The sequence below is a fragment of the Dromaius novaehollandiae genome, chromosome 7 (assembly GCF_036370855.1).
Source record: "Dromaius novaehollandiae isolate bDroNov1 chromosome 7, bDroNov1.hap1, whole genome shotgun sequence".
Classification (NCBI taxonomy): Eukaryota; Metazoa; Chordata; class Aves; order Casuariiformes; family Dromaiidae; genus Dromaius; species Dromaius novaehollandiae.
This window is the reverse complement of record NC_088104.1, coordinates 40,683,041-40,697,192: the sequence shown is the minus strand read 5'-3', so window position 1 is coordinate 40,697,192 and position 14,152 is coordinate 40,683,041. Positions and strand designations below refer to the sequence as shown.

Sequence of the window (14,152 nt, the reverse complement as noted above, 5' to 3'; positions counted from 1 at the left end):
GAAATTAATCCATCTTTTCACTGTTTTCCTCTCTCCACATAACCTATTTAGGGAGACGATCGTATGAAGCTCCCAAGCCCAAATGACAGCAAGTTCTTCCAAAACCTTCTTGATGAAGAAGACCTGGAAGATATGATGGATGCTGAAGAGTATCTTGTTCCTCAAGCCTTCAACATCCCTCCTCCCATCTACACTTCTAGGACAAGAATTGATTCCAACAGGGTAAGAGCAAGTTCTGACAGAAAATACTGGTTATTATAAAAGCGCAGGTAGCAATTGAAGTACACTAATCAAACACAGGCCCAAGCTGCCTCGGAAAGGACAAGCTCCTGTTGTAAGGAGAGCGACGATGGAGATGATGTCACTGGGTTCCCTGTTTGTTGTGCTTCAGTGAATTGTAAATTCATGGCTCGGCCTTGAGCGAGCAAAGGCTTGACTTGACCTGCCTGTCCTGAACGCACAGCTGAGGCTTGTCAAGTCAGGCAGTGTTGTTTCTCCGTCGTGCACCATCATGGCCAGAGTACACTGCTCTGATTCTCCCGTCCCTGCAATCCAGTTATCTGGCCGGGGTTGGCACTGATGTAACTGAGGGCAGCTGGAATATATAGATAATGCTGCTTTTGTGCCTCGAGCCAGATTTCAGACCCTTTACCCATTTACGTGCGATGCTTTCACAGCCTTCCTTCACGAGCATGTGTTTTGGTTGAGCACGTCACAGTTTTTAGCGTGTTTATCTTTGCACCGTCCCTGTCAGGGAAGGAAATGCTGTTCATTTTACAGGGAGAACTGAGGCACAGAGAAGATTTATGTGGAATTCAGTTCATGTAATCCTAACCAGACAAAAGATAGGGATATAATATAAGCTCTTCATCTGCACTTCATTTCATGTCTTTGGAGGAAGGTGGCTGCTTCCAGTGGGTGATTATTGCTGCCTGCCTTGGACATTTAGGGTGAGATAAGTCACCTTCTGGAGGTGCCTTTTTCTGTCTGACTGCTGACAGCTCCAGCAGCAGGCTCGGACCTGGTGCACGAGGTCTGCTGAAATGGATCCTGTCCTAAATGCGTCACCCACGGTGCTGCAGAAGCCCTGCAGCAGACAGCTCAGCTTGCCTCGATCCCTTTGCATCCCCGAGCTGCCTGCCTGGAGCCCTGACCTTGGCCTGTTGCTGCGCCTGGCTTTGTCCTCCTGGCAGTTTCGATGTTTGTTGGTTCTTTCCTCCATACACTCCTTTTAGCAGAAAGTCATGTTTTAAATACTAAGCGCAGTCTCAATCAGCTTTTGGTATTTATTCCTGTTGGTTCAGAAATCTTTTGGACATTTCTGCTTAATCTGGATAGTTCCAAATTCACACCCTGGCCTGAACTGAGTATACTGAGTGGCAGGGACAAGGTGAGTGAAGGAGCAAAGAGTGCTGAAGCCAGGTGAATATTTATGCTCTGACCTTACTCTGCAAGAAATTCTTTACCTTTCCTGAGTATGGTGATACACTAATCTTAGATGATATGCAATCAATCTATAGGGAAATTACTACTATTTTTAAAGGCAAGGAGACAAATACAAGAATTAATTTAAAATATGTCACTGAAACCCCGTTCTGCTTATGCCGATCTTCTCACCATCACCTGGCTAGTCTAGAAAACAGAACAAAACAGCTTTCCTGGAGCCACAGGAAATCTAGGAAACACCTGCATAGATTTGAACTAGTAGACCTGTAGTTTTGTTTTTAAAATAGTGCCTTTGCATTTTTTTTTAAAGAGGCTAGTGACTTAGGAAAAAAAAAACACTTTTTGAGATGACCCCATACAAAAACATGTAGATTCTTTGATTCCCTAAAGTCTTCAGTTCATGCAAACAGTTTTGTTTCTCTGATTTTGTTTTCTTTAAGTTTAGCAATTGAGCTGAAATACTGCTCCCAGCTCTTCCGCAGTGCCTTTTGCCATAGCTCATAAATGATCCAGATAAAAAAAGTGACCTGAAACTTATATCCACGAGTGCCTCTGACTTTGAGCCCCCTTTTTCGGGGAAGGCAGGCACAGTGAAGTGAGGAGTCCCGTGCAAGTGAACCATGACAGTATCAATATTCTTTGACGCTGGGATTCCAGTGGGATTAGAAAAGTCTTTGGAAAAGGCTGGGTTGTGGTCCCACTGGCTGAGTGGGATTCATGTAGCTTTTTTCCTGCATCACTGGAAGACAGTGTGATGGAGAATAAGGATGTAGCGTTTTCCCCTATCCTTTCCAGTGCTCTGTATTCCTGAGCCTTCAAGGGAGGAATAATGCATTATTTAGCAATAAGTGATAAGCTTCCTCTTTATGGCCACAAGAGTTAATTTTTAGTGTTGATGCTGATCTGAAATAAGTTAATTTTACTCCTAGCTGTCTCTGGAGAGGTTCTGTTTTCTTTGCTGCCAACTTCTGAGAAAAGAAGGAAACAACAACAGTTACCTTTGAAGCTGCTCATATTCACACTGATGTAAATCGGTGTAACTTAGTTTTACACAGTGGAGTTCTACCACTTACACCAACATAGGGTTGAGAGAGCAGAGTCAGACCCTTCAGGTTTGCTAGATTCATCTCAAACCCGTATTTATGATGGAAACACTAGGGCAAATTTAAAGGAGAAGGGTTGAATAGGAGAACATACCTGCCTTTTCAACAGCGCCATTTGCCCTCTGTCTTCAGAGCCAGCTGAGCAGGGAAGTCAGCTGGAGCTCAGGGAATTAATTCCAACAAAAATCCTAGAGTAAATATTCTGAAAGAGTTATTTAAAATGTGCTGTTTGGGCAGCCAACACAGTCACTGGAATATTCATGGAAAGCAAACACAGAAGTTTTTTATTACTAGCATGTAAAAATTCAAGTAACTTTCTCACAGTCTTTGCCCAACTTTAAACCCCAGTGTCGCAGCTGCTTGTGCGCACACGATCCCCTTGAAGTCTGCAGAGCTGCAGCAAGGGAGCCCGGGCCTTTATTTTTGCCCCACGGAGAGGCTCCATCACGTGCTTGATGTGATGTCTCCTCGCCGCAGCGCACAATTTCCGTCTTGGTGTGAGGCTGTGATCTCGTACCACTGAAGTCAGTGGGAGCTTCGCGGTTCAATTTAATGACAGTAGCAACTCTGCATCCTTCTTTCAGTAACTCCCCACTGGTGGGAATTTTCCTCTGGCATCATACAGCTATCTGGCACTTAAACAAATCTGGTATTACTCTTTGCCAAAAGTTTTCAGACTGTGCCGAGTCTCCTGACCCAGTAACCTCAGAGAGGGCAGCTGGCGGACCGGAGCTTGCACCATGCTGCCTGTTGCACGAGCTGTTAAGCCCCATGTTTTTGGACCCCTTCCGTCTTTATGGTGCTTTTCTTTGTTGCAGGAGCCTCTTTATAGAGGAGTCATTTTTAAGGGCAGAAGAGAAGATAGGTGAGGAAGTTGCTGATGAACATCTAGCTGACTTCTAATAGCAGCTCTGGGAGTCATTGGAGACTGACTCCTGCCTCGTGATAGGATTATTAACCTTTATAACTTTGAGGCTTGTCCAGTGTCTCAGATTAGCTTAAGTCTGTTATTTTTCTAAAGCAAGCAGGTTCTTGGTGCATTAACTACTCTTCCAGTGAAGATTCATGTTGATTTGAAACAAAATGCACAGTATCTTCTTTAAGGCAACATTGCGTCTGCCATACCTAGTTGAGTTCAGAGGGATGTCAGCTACAGGTATCCCACAGCACCTAAAAGCCGTCGGAGCTCTCTGTGTGCGGGTTATCTGATTCTGTCTTTTGGGGGATTTCCTTTGGATAGTTTGTGATTTGTGCTTGTTTGGTCTAGTGAATATTAATACTGCGCAAGCTCATTATGGTGCTGCTGCTAGCATAAATGCCAAATGAACTGATACCGCTTAGGCAGTCTGTGTTCACTGCTCCCAGCAAATAAAATTTTATGGGGAGATTGCCAGGCAGTTTGGTCAAGTACAATGCACAGATGAGAGCTACATGATTGTCATGTCTTTTTCAGAGACCAGAAGCTTCAAAGACACTGTGTTTCCCATCTTAGTTATTCTGATTGTAGTTTCAGTAAAGAAGGAGCCCGTTACATAACGGCATGCTGTTGTACTCCTTCTCCGGGCCTGCTGCACTGGCAGTTTTATGCGAGTGTTGCAGCTATTTGGATATGAGTTAATAGCAGAGACCTACAGCCCGCAGGAAGGACACTGGGAGGTGGGAACACTGCTGGGAGGTTTCCAGCTCCCCCCCCCCAGACAGTGTCACATCTTTCTTCCTCCCGGGATTACTGAGATTTGCTGAAGGTGCAAGGCTCAGGCGCAGCTTCAGCAGTCCCATCACGCCCACGCTGGCTTCGCACGAGCGAGTCTTTGGGACCAGCACTGCCAGGAGCTGAAGCCTGGGCATGCCCTAGTCCTTAGCAGGGCCCTCTGTTACAAAGTCCATCCTGAGACTGATGCGGTTTTTAAATAAAAACTACCTCCTAAGCTAAACTGAGTTCTCATTGCAGCTGGACTCCTCAGCTGCAATTTCAGCTCTTTGGCTTTTTCCAGCTTTTATATTCCGTTGTCTAGAAATATTCTAGAAATATGGAGTTTCAGAAGCTCTGTGCTTCTGAGAGATAAGCTGAGTCCTTGGCAGTGTTTCCATGAGTGCAGGACTTCAGCTAGTGCTCAAATGTCCTACATTTGCCGCCATTAGGTGATTCATTCAGGTATTTGTAACGAGTACGGTCCTGTGTGCGCAGAGATAATACTAACACAGAAAGCACTCTGTGTACTCCATGATACCTTTTTGCTCTAAATCCTTGGCTAATTCCCACTGAAAACTATGCTGCTTATTACTCACTGATGCTGTCCCTGTAATTTTATTCTGTATACTATATATTATTGAAACACCTGCCAACTCTGCAATTCAATACCACGCTAGGTTTTTAGGAAAGGAGTCTAATGCATATGTCCAGGGAGATTGTGCTGATGAGCTAACAGAGGACCTGGTACCCCAAAAGCCAGGTTTCATTTGCCTAAGCGGGTTCTGGTATATCATTCGGACTGCTCTGGCGCAGAAGTAGGCCTGGAAATATTTCATGGTTGAATATCTGTCTATGTCTGTATATAAAACAATCATTCCAGAGAGAAGCTGGGAAAGAACTTATCTCTATGATTAATTTGTTTTGATTTCTAAATTTAGAAAGTAGGCATTTTAAAATTACAGAATTGCAAAGGAGAAGGTCTTAAGTGGTTTTTAGATCCATTTCAGACAGACGTGGCAGCTTTCCTTCCAAAGCTCATCGTGGGCAGTGGGGACTGTTTACCTCATGAGATCGCTACCAGAATTAAGTGACTTTAATTAGGCTCTTAAGCAACAGAGATGAATTTCTTAGGTGCCCGTAGTGCTCTAGCGGTAGAAGATCAGATCTGAGGTCTAATGCGGCCTCTTTTACGTATTGAAATACAGCAGCCTGGGAGGGTGGGGAGCAGCAAGCACTGCCGTGCTCGGTTAGCGCTGGAGGGAGGCAGTCGGAGGGGCACTTCCCGGGGCCGGCCCGCACCGCGGCACCAGGATGCGGTATTGCCGTTGCCGGTGGGGAAAACCGCAGCGGGTTAGAGCATGCTTCCCTCTCGGCCAAGGAGAAGGCAGGAGGGAATCAGGAGTGTCGTGGTGCTCCTCGTGTCCAGGGCTTTAGTAGCAATCAGCTTCCTCTGCCCTCCTGGTCCCTGCTGCTTTCTCTGCAAGTAAAGGAAGGTAATCGTTGCTGCCAAAGCTCTCGGAGCTGGCTCTCTCTGCAGGCCACGTGGGGCTGCCAGCACTCAAACCTTACTTCATCCCAAAGATAAATTGTGGGAAGAGATACTAAGGCTAGATGGGGCCGTTGCAAGCGTTTCGACTACCTTTCTGGCATAACATAGCCAGAGACTCTTGTCTCTTAATATCTGCATCAAGTGCAGAAATTCTGTTTGAGCTGGAGTTTTTCTTTTGGAAAGACTGTCTTGATTTTATCATTTTGGATGGCGAACACATCGCAGCTTAGAAAAGTCTCGCTGGGCAGTTATGCTGACGCTGAAGTAGGGTTTGGATCCCATTACCGTCCGCCACGCACCTTTTTTGTGCTTGGTGAAGGAGCTGCCAGTTATCAGAAATGTTTCGCGCTCAGGGAGCTAAGCAGGATAGTACCACTTGTACTTGCTCGTTGTTAAAGCAGAACGGTGTTTATGTCTCCTCCTTATTTGGGTCGGTTTGTGTTGTTTGGCACCTCTCTGCTTTTGCAGTATCTTCCCAAAACTAACACGACCAAAACTTTCCTTGAATTTGACGCTTGTTACTGCAGTCTGTAAGTCAGTTTTTTAATTTGCTGTCCCATTTCATTAATTCTTCCTTCTTATAATCAAAAGGTGATCAAAAATTATCTGAAAACCTTAGTAGTCATTCTTTCTCCTTTCTGCTGGTCCCCGTTGCTTCCCTGTGCAAGCGTTGCAATGAAATCTCCCATGCCAGAACAGATGAAGTTGTGAGTTAATTAGACATTGTATCAAAGGGCTTGGGAACATTTCAGAAGATTATGCTGACAGCATCTCCCCATTAGCTCTCTTGCTTCTTCAAAAACTGCTTGACTAGTTAGGAATACTCAAACTTTTCATGCCTCTGCTCTGTATGCCTTTCGTTACATAACACTTTGTGGATTTTCCTAGTTGAGTCCTGTTTAACAGAGCAGCAGATACTACAGCTGCTACAGTCAGACCTCAGAGTACTTCTGGAAGTTCCCCCAAGCTCCCTTTCAGGGTTTTAAATTCTCTTTTTCTGCTCCCTTCAGTTTTAGTGACGCGTTGGGGGTGGGAGCCGCCTGTTCGTTGTGCTCTGCGTTTCGCACGGGGAAGTTGTGAGTAGCTGTTAGGGCTTGGTCGGTGTCTAGCCAGCAGTCCCAGGTGTTCTTCCTACTGCAACGGTTTCTTCTGGGAAATGCTCCACAAGGTGTGTCTGCTTTTAGGCTTTGTTGGAAAAGTGGATAGCACAAAGCTGCTTCTTGTCCATGAGAAGCAGGAAGAGATCCCAGACTGGTACCAGCCAGGCTAATTTCATTGCTCAGGGTGAACAACGTAGAAAGAATAAACACACAAAAAAAATACACTGTAAAATACATTAGATGGAAAAAAAATCAGTTTTAATAATTACATAAAAAGGAAAGCTTCTCACAAAATATATATATTTAGAATATGGGTATTGAAATACCTTCTTCAAATGTGCTAAGTTTGCCAGAGGAAAAAGGAAGAAAATTCAGACGTAGGACTCAAACAGAATATGTGATACTCAACTCTTGACAGAGTAGTCTTTGAAAGTGCTTTATGGCAGTTAGTCTCTCGCTTTGTAACTGGGCCGACTGAAATCAGTGGTGTTTCTCAAGGACTAAGCCCTTCTCCGCCTGAATAAGATTATCAGGACCAACTTGCTAAATTGCCTCATGCTTTTGCCAGCCAAGTCCTTAAAACAAGAATTTTTTAACATGTCAGCTGTTTTCCATCACATTCAGGTTCTTGAATCTAGTCATGCAGATTTAATGAGACTTTCTGAAAGTTTTTTTTATGGCAGTTGGGTTTGAACATATCCTTTCTACAAATTTAAGATCTATTTAAAAGCAAAACACCAGGTCACAGTGCTCCCTGGTAAGAGCTACTATGGGTTAACCCTCCCAGCAAAGAAAGAGGGATCGGTGGAAGAGACCGTAGCTGTATATTGCATCGAACCTTGACGTATGACATGTAAATTTATCAAGCTTTAGTATAAACTGGTTTAAAATCAAGCAGCATCTGTTTAATCCATGAATAGCTGCTGGTTGTGTTAACAGTCAAGAGAGCTCACAGCTGATCCACTTTCTTTTCTCTCCTGAAAAGAAAAAAGTCAATAGATATAAAGAAAGTAAGTAATAAATATTTCCACGCTGCACTGATGAGGCATTCTTGGAAAAAAGCAAGCTAAACAACTCTGCATAATTCAGTAGATGGAAGAAACAGACTAAGAGTCAGGAAATAATTACGAGAGCTGGGGCAAGTTTTTCCTTGAGCGACTGGCTGTAAAACAGAAACTGCTAGCGAAAAATGCCAGTTTCCGTGGAATCATTTTTCATGATTTTACTAAAATAAGCCCATCTGAAAACGCAAGGGATAGTGGTTGAGGAAGGCACCTGGCAGTGCTCCGAGGCTTTGCCCCGGGGTGCCCTGGCCGGCCGGGGCTGCCGCGGCGGTGGGGGTCCCGGCGGGCGCCTAGCACGCACCGTGCCGGGGGGCTCGCCAGCATCCTCGGCCAAGTGCAGCCGTCTCTAAACATACACTTGGGGGGGAGAAAGCCAACGCAGCCTCCACTGCCTTTTGTTAACCACTGTAACGTCTGCCCTTGTTAAATGCTGTGGCTGGGGGGCGAGGGGATGTTGGGAAGGGAAAAAAAAGGGTAGCAGAGCTATAAAAAGACTCTCCAAAGATGTGGTGGGGAGAAGTGGGAGGGAGCGCAGCTGAAGTTTAGATTTAGAATGTTAAAAAATGATTATTTTATCCAAATCAGTTGGATGGTTATTTCTTTTAGGGTATTATTGCCACCAGAGCTTCAGCCCTGCTCTAAATCAACTCAGCATTTCATCAAGAAGCCTATTCTTTGCTAGAAGAGACCAAGAGTGCACAATTATGGGTTTCTTTTCCCCCTTGCATAATAAAATTGGGAGATTATCATCAAGTTTCTATTCAGATTTTGGGAAGGCTTTTTTATTTTATTTTTAAAACCCATCTTTGTCTGTAAGAGCTCCCTGTTCAGGGCAGCGTGCTGTAATGATTACTGCTGTAAAGTCTTCAGTGGAGATGTGCTCTATTTCATTCTCAATGAGGGCTGATGGCATTTTGAGAGGCTCAGAATATCCTTTGATTACTGTATAAAACAGAGCGGGGAAGATGGCGACGTGGTGCACGGCGTCGGAGGGGGCTGCTGCTTCGAGTGCTGCTCATCAACTTTCTTTTGTGCTTTTTTTTTTTTTTTCTCTCTGCCATGTCACAATCACAAATCATGGCCATGTTGTGGTTTTTGTCCCCTTCCCCGTCCTTTTTCAGAGTTCCCTCTGGGGGGGGTCGGAGCTCGGGGAAGAGGAGCTGCCGGTGCTCCGGTGGTTTGGCAGATGCTGCAGCGCGGGAGCAGCACCTTGACCCTTCGCCACCCCAGGGAATTGCGAGAATAGCTAGGAAATTGTATGTCATCTCTTCTGAACTGGGGGGAATTGGCCGAGTGTTAGAAGGTGCCGTTTACTGTAAAGCGTCTTGGACTGTGTATTAAAAAAGGAGTGACAGAAAACTAGTCACGGGTGACAGGAAGGATATGGGAGTCAAAGCGATTGAAAGAGAAGGATAGACACATGCAAGCTGTCTCTCTTTGGCTCTGCTGCCTGTTTGACACTCACTTTACATTAATATAAAATAAATAGGGAGAAGGAATTCTGGCATCTTTATTCCTCTGTCGAGCTCATATCAAATTCAGTATTGTGCCAGCTGAAGCCTGTTTGCCGTCCTTTCTGAGAGGTGGAAGGACAGAGGTTTCCCAGGTCTGGAGGACAGGGGTTTCCAGGGAGGATTTTTAACCCACCACAGCAGGAGACGGCTTTTATTCCCAGCCAGGAGTGGGAGAGGGGGCTACGGCAGAGCACTTCACCTGCCTTGCCTCATCAGTGTGCCTGAAAACTGGCTCAGGCGGCCACAGCATGCATCTCCTAACAGGTTATTTTCATCAGTCTTCTTGTAATCTTTGATTCTCCTAGTTGGTAAGGTTTTAGATAGAAAATGTGGATTAGTGTCTAGGATTTTCCAGTAACAACACAGGAAATATTCTGTGCAATATTTAGATATCTCATTTCCTATACTGCTCCAGCAAGGATGTTAGGTCTGATTCTCCCATAATTTATGCCGTTTACTCTTCACAGTCCGTCCTGTATTAGGACTAGGAGGCTATATTCATGTTTGGGCATCCCACTGCATATGCAAGACTGTCTGTGCTCTAAAAGAAGACAGATGGGTGTTAGGAGGGAAAATTGTGCAAGAGAAAGTATTGGAAATTCACCAGAAATTATGAAGTGAGTCGGTGCTGAGCTGGAGCCAGGTCACTGGTGATGCGTCTATACTGATTTTGAAAAAGTTCAGGAATGGCTTAAACCCACCGTGTTGCCAGGACATGAGCTGGCACATCCCTATGGTACTTGCTGGCAACCTGTATGAACTGAGTTAGCACTCAAGCTGCCTGAAAATATTTCCTTTTCTTCTGACAAGCAATGGGCTAAAAAAGCTTAGATACAGAAAAGACTTGCTCCTTATTTCTTTTATTTTTTTTCTTCTCACTGGTTAAATTGAATGGACTGTATCTTGGTTTTGCAAGGAGCAGTCATCAGAGACTGGAGCAAGTGCTTTGGCTAACACAGATGGGTGCTTACAGGCTTTTCTGCACTCGAGGTGCCTCAACATTCAAGTTAAAATGTTTACACATTTTCTGAAAAAGGGTAATGCTGCAAAAAGGACTGGAGTTCATAATTTCTAATCGAGATTCATTGATCCCCAAAGGAACTTTACTGCCATTGAGCTAAGGACATTGTAAATTGCTGCAAAGCTACTGTCCGCAACCTGTGTATATTATTCCTACCTTTTATTTTTGTTGTTGAATAACAGGCTCTCCTTCCCTCTCACTGGAGAAATTTATGTCCTGTCTTGCTACGTTAACTCAGGTGGGCCATATTTCTGTTTGTGTGCCTGAAATAGCCGATGTGAGAGCTATACGTACGCATCCCAAACCAGCCTCAGAGGAAGTGCGTCTCCAGGGTGTTGTGGTGGATTCTCTTGGGGCCACGGTGACGCGAGGGGCCAGCAGTGACCCATACCTCCTGCCCAGCTGTGTCGCTTGGCGGTGGCACTAGCGGGAATTTTTCTTGATAGTCCTAGTGTAAGTGCCCAGGGACAGTGGAGCAGTAGGGCCAGGAGCCCCGATCGGAGGGAGGAGAGAGCGTGCGGAGGTCTGGGCTGGGAAGGTTTTGTGCCCCACCAGTGCCATGAAGAAGTGACCGCTTCCCAGCCCGGGGCTCCGCGGTCGCTGCCATTTCGCTGGTTCTGCGGTGGGGGACACGTTAAAGAGTGGGTCAATCAATGAGACTGACAGTGGTTTTCCCAATACTGCTTGTTTCAAGCACGTCTGCAGATCGCACCACTTTCAGGTGTTGCAGAAGATACTCTGGTTTGCCTCTTGCTCCAGACCTGGGAAGCAGGGGAGTACTTTTTGTGAACAAGCTTCACTCCCCTGACATCGGATGAACAAGGAGATAAATCAGAGCGCTCACACGGTCTCGTGGATGTTCTCTAGAGCAGGAGACAGGCGTGATAAAAAAGCTGATCAGAGTCATCTGCTCCTGTATAAGTCAATAGACCTCATTTTACACGTGCCCTGAGACTTGCTTGAAGCTAACCCGTTGTAACGACCTCGGTTCAAGCGCTCTCAGGGGCCACAGAGCTCGCCCACCGGGGTGCCGTGCCCGGCTGCTTGGCACGTGGCTCTGCTGCGTGTAACCCCATTCCTGCGTGCCCTGACGTGCCGCTGCCGGGGCTCCGTGGGCAGCGTGGCTGCTGGCGGAGCAGCTCAGGCTGGGCGCTCCGGAGGTGCACGTCTGAGCACCGCGCTGGGTCTGTCCAGCCCAGCTGCTAGCGGGTACCCGCTCCGTCAGGTGTCACAGACCTGAAATCAAATGTGGGGAGCCAAATGTAACCGGACATTGTGTCAGCCGTAGGGACTGCTATGCTTTAGCTGTACAGGCCTGGGGGCCATCCAGTCCTTTCTTTTTATGCATGGACCTCCTCCGAGCAGGGGCTTAGGCCAGATCACTGCAGAGGTCTGCAAAGCCCTCTAGCTACCACTATCCAAACAGCATTTCATTTCTGCATAGCATTACACAGTGATTTTATGGTGCACATTTTCCTTTCTTTCCTCTGATTTTCATCTCAGCCGTGTTTGCCCCGCGGAGCAAGGCAGAGGGGGCTGCTAGCTGGGCGGCCAGGGGGACGCAGGCGTGCTCTGAGCAGAGGCGGCTCTCCTCCCCGGCTGCTGTTTCCAACCTGCCTCGCAGTCCGGATCAGCTGTAAACACCAGGCTGCTCCCTTGACGCGTAGCTGGTGTTGGCTGGGGGCTGGGGGCCGGCCCCGCGCCACGCGCTCTGCCCGCGGCACCCGCAGCGCGTCATTCGGCTCCGCTCGCCTAACTGAGCCGAACGGCTGCCGCCGGGGCTGCTCGGCCTGGCGCGCTGCGAGGCTGCGGTCTGGAGGCTCGAGCCTAGCCAGGGCCCGGCATGGCTGTGATTTCATTACAGCTTAACGTGCAGCCAGAAGAGTATTGTGTCCCTGCTATAAAAAAAAGGAGATACTTACCTTTGGGGGACTTTAGAGGCAAGGAATTGGAAAATGAAATTAATGAATAGAAAGCAATAACACAAGCCGATATTCACGAAGGTGTTATTTACCTCTCTTTTATCAAGGCTCATTTTACACAAACGTTAGCAGTTACAATAGCTGATATGTCACTGGTATTTAATACCAAAGTCCCTTTAGAAAGGCTTTAGGGGACATCTGCTTGTTCTTTTAGCTTTTCTCCCTGATGTGATGTTTGTGCATAAAATTCAATCATGTAGTATAAAGAATGAAATCTTAGGCATTTCTGGTGTAGGACTGCTCGTGGGCAGTTAGAAATGCTAGGTGCCTTCTGGAGGGTGCTCAGCGTTTAAGTGTAGATGGATGTGTGCAGTGTAAAGCTAATGGATGTAACGTATAGTACAGTTTCAAAGAGAGGGAGTATTGATTCTTCTTCCCCCGCTTTTTTTTTCTTTTTTTTAAGTATGCAAGTTGAGACTTTTAAGAGAGGCTTATGTCGTGAAGCCTTTGAGCAGCCAGCCTCTGAGGTCCCTGTCCATCTCAACAGGCTGGGAGATCTTGATCATCCAGGTGATGAGAAATCCCCAAACCTAGCTCTTCCACATGCTACAGAAGTAAAACTACTGTTGTAATCAGCTCTTTTTTTCAAGACAGCCAGTATTTAAAATGCAAAAAAACAACAGGACCGAAAAAGTTAAGCAACAAACTAACTTGGATCACGCACACAAACTAAGCTATTTAAGTTTTACTTGCTAAGATCCAAATGTATTTTCTGCCCGCAGTGTGATTCATTTACTGACCAGTAAAAGTTGGCCGGGGCTTGCAGTACAAAAACTTATCTTGGAAGCCTACAAAACGATGACATCACGTTGCAATTAGCAGGCAATTTAAAGACGTTTCAACAATTATATCACATTTTCAGCCCCACTGGTTGGCACCGCAGCTGTTTTCTTTGCCTCCTTTTTTGGAACAGAGGCCACAGAGTATTAAATTAGCTCCTGAGGGAAAAAAGTAGAGGATTACAAAAGTGTGCAGACACAAGTGGTTTTGAGAAGAGGCAAGCTGTAAGGGTCTGTGTTAAGCGCGTTACAGGGCAGCTATGTTTAGTACAGAGCTAAAGGGGAGGCATGAAGAAAATACCATTGCTGCAATCTTAGTTGGCAGGTCACTGGCTGGGGAGGGTCTTTTTGGCAAAAATAGCAATAAGTGCAGGAATGTTAGTCCATTCTCTGTTGATAACTTGGGGCAGGGCTATTCTAAGAGGGCCTGTTATTATGTTGTTACAGTTGCTTAGTATGTATTTAAATTTTGGAATTACGGCCAAGAATATCTAAAGATAGGATGGTGGGTTTAGTTTTTTGTGAGGAGGGTGGAGCAAAGTACGTCTGTGGATAGATAATATGGCTATCTGAGAATGGTTTTTTTTTTAAGGTGCTAATCCTCAAAAATATTTACCAAGGGAGGTGCATAGTCCTATATACTGAAGTCAAGCCCATTGGAAAACAACTTGTTTTTCTAAGTTATCTATAATCCTTCTGGGCACTGAACTAAAAGTAGTTCTAGACAGCCCTTCCCTTATTCATCCAGGAGCCCCAAGCTGAAACTCATGGGACTGCCTCTGTGAAAATAAAAAGATGTAAATTAAAGGTGAGTAATATTCCATGGTGTAGTACTGAATAGAAAAGGAGTGATTATATTCAGTTGTTTAGTATCTATGGAAAGTGGATACATACTTCTCAT

The 14,152-nt window shown here is 45.8% G+C and overlaps 1 protein-coding gene across 4 annotated transcripts in view; it reads left to right on the top strand.

Moving 5' to 3' along the window:
- ERBB4 (erb-b2 receptor tyrosine kinase 4) overlaps positions 1–14,152 on the top strand; it is a 574,745-nt gene that overhangs the window by 546,501 nt on the left and 14,092 nt on the right. For all 4 annotated transcript variants that reach the window (XM_064515342.1, XM_064515340.1, XM_064515343.1 and 1 more), the window contains exon 25: positions 52–222. In XM_064515342.1, coding sequence (XP_064371412.1) covers positions 52–222 — 171 coding nt within the window. The remainder of the gene's footprint in view (positions 1–51; positions 223–14,152) is intronic.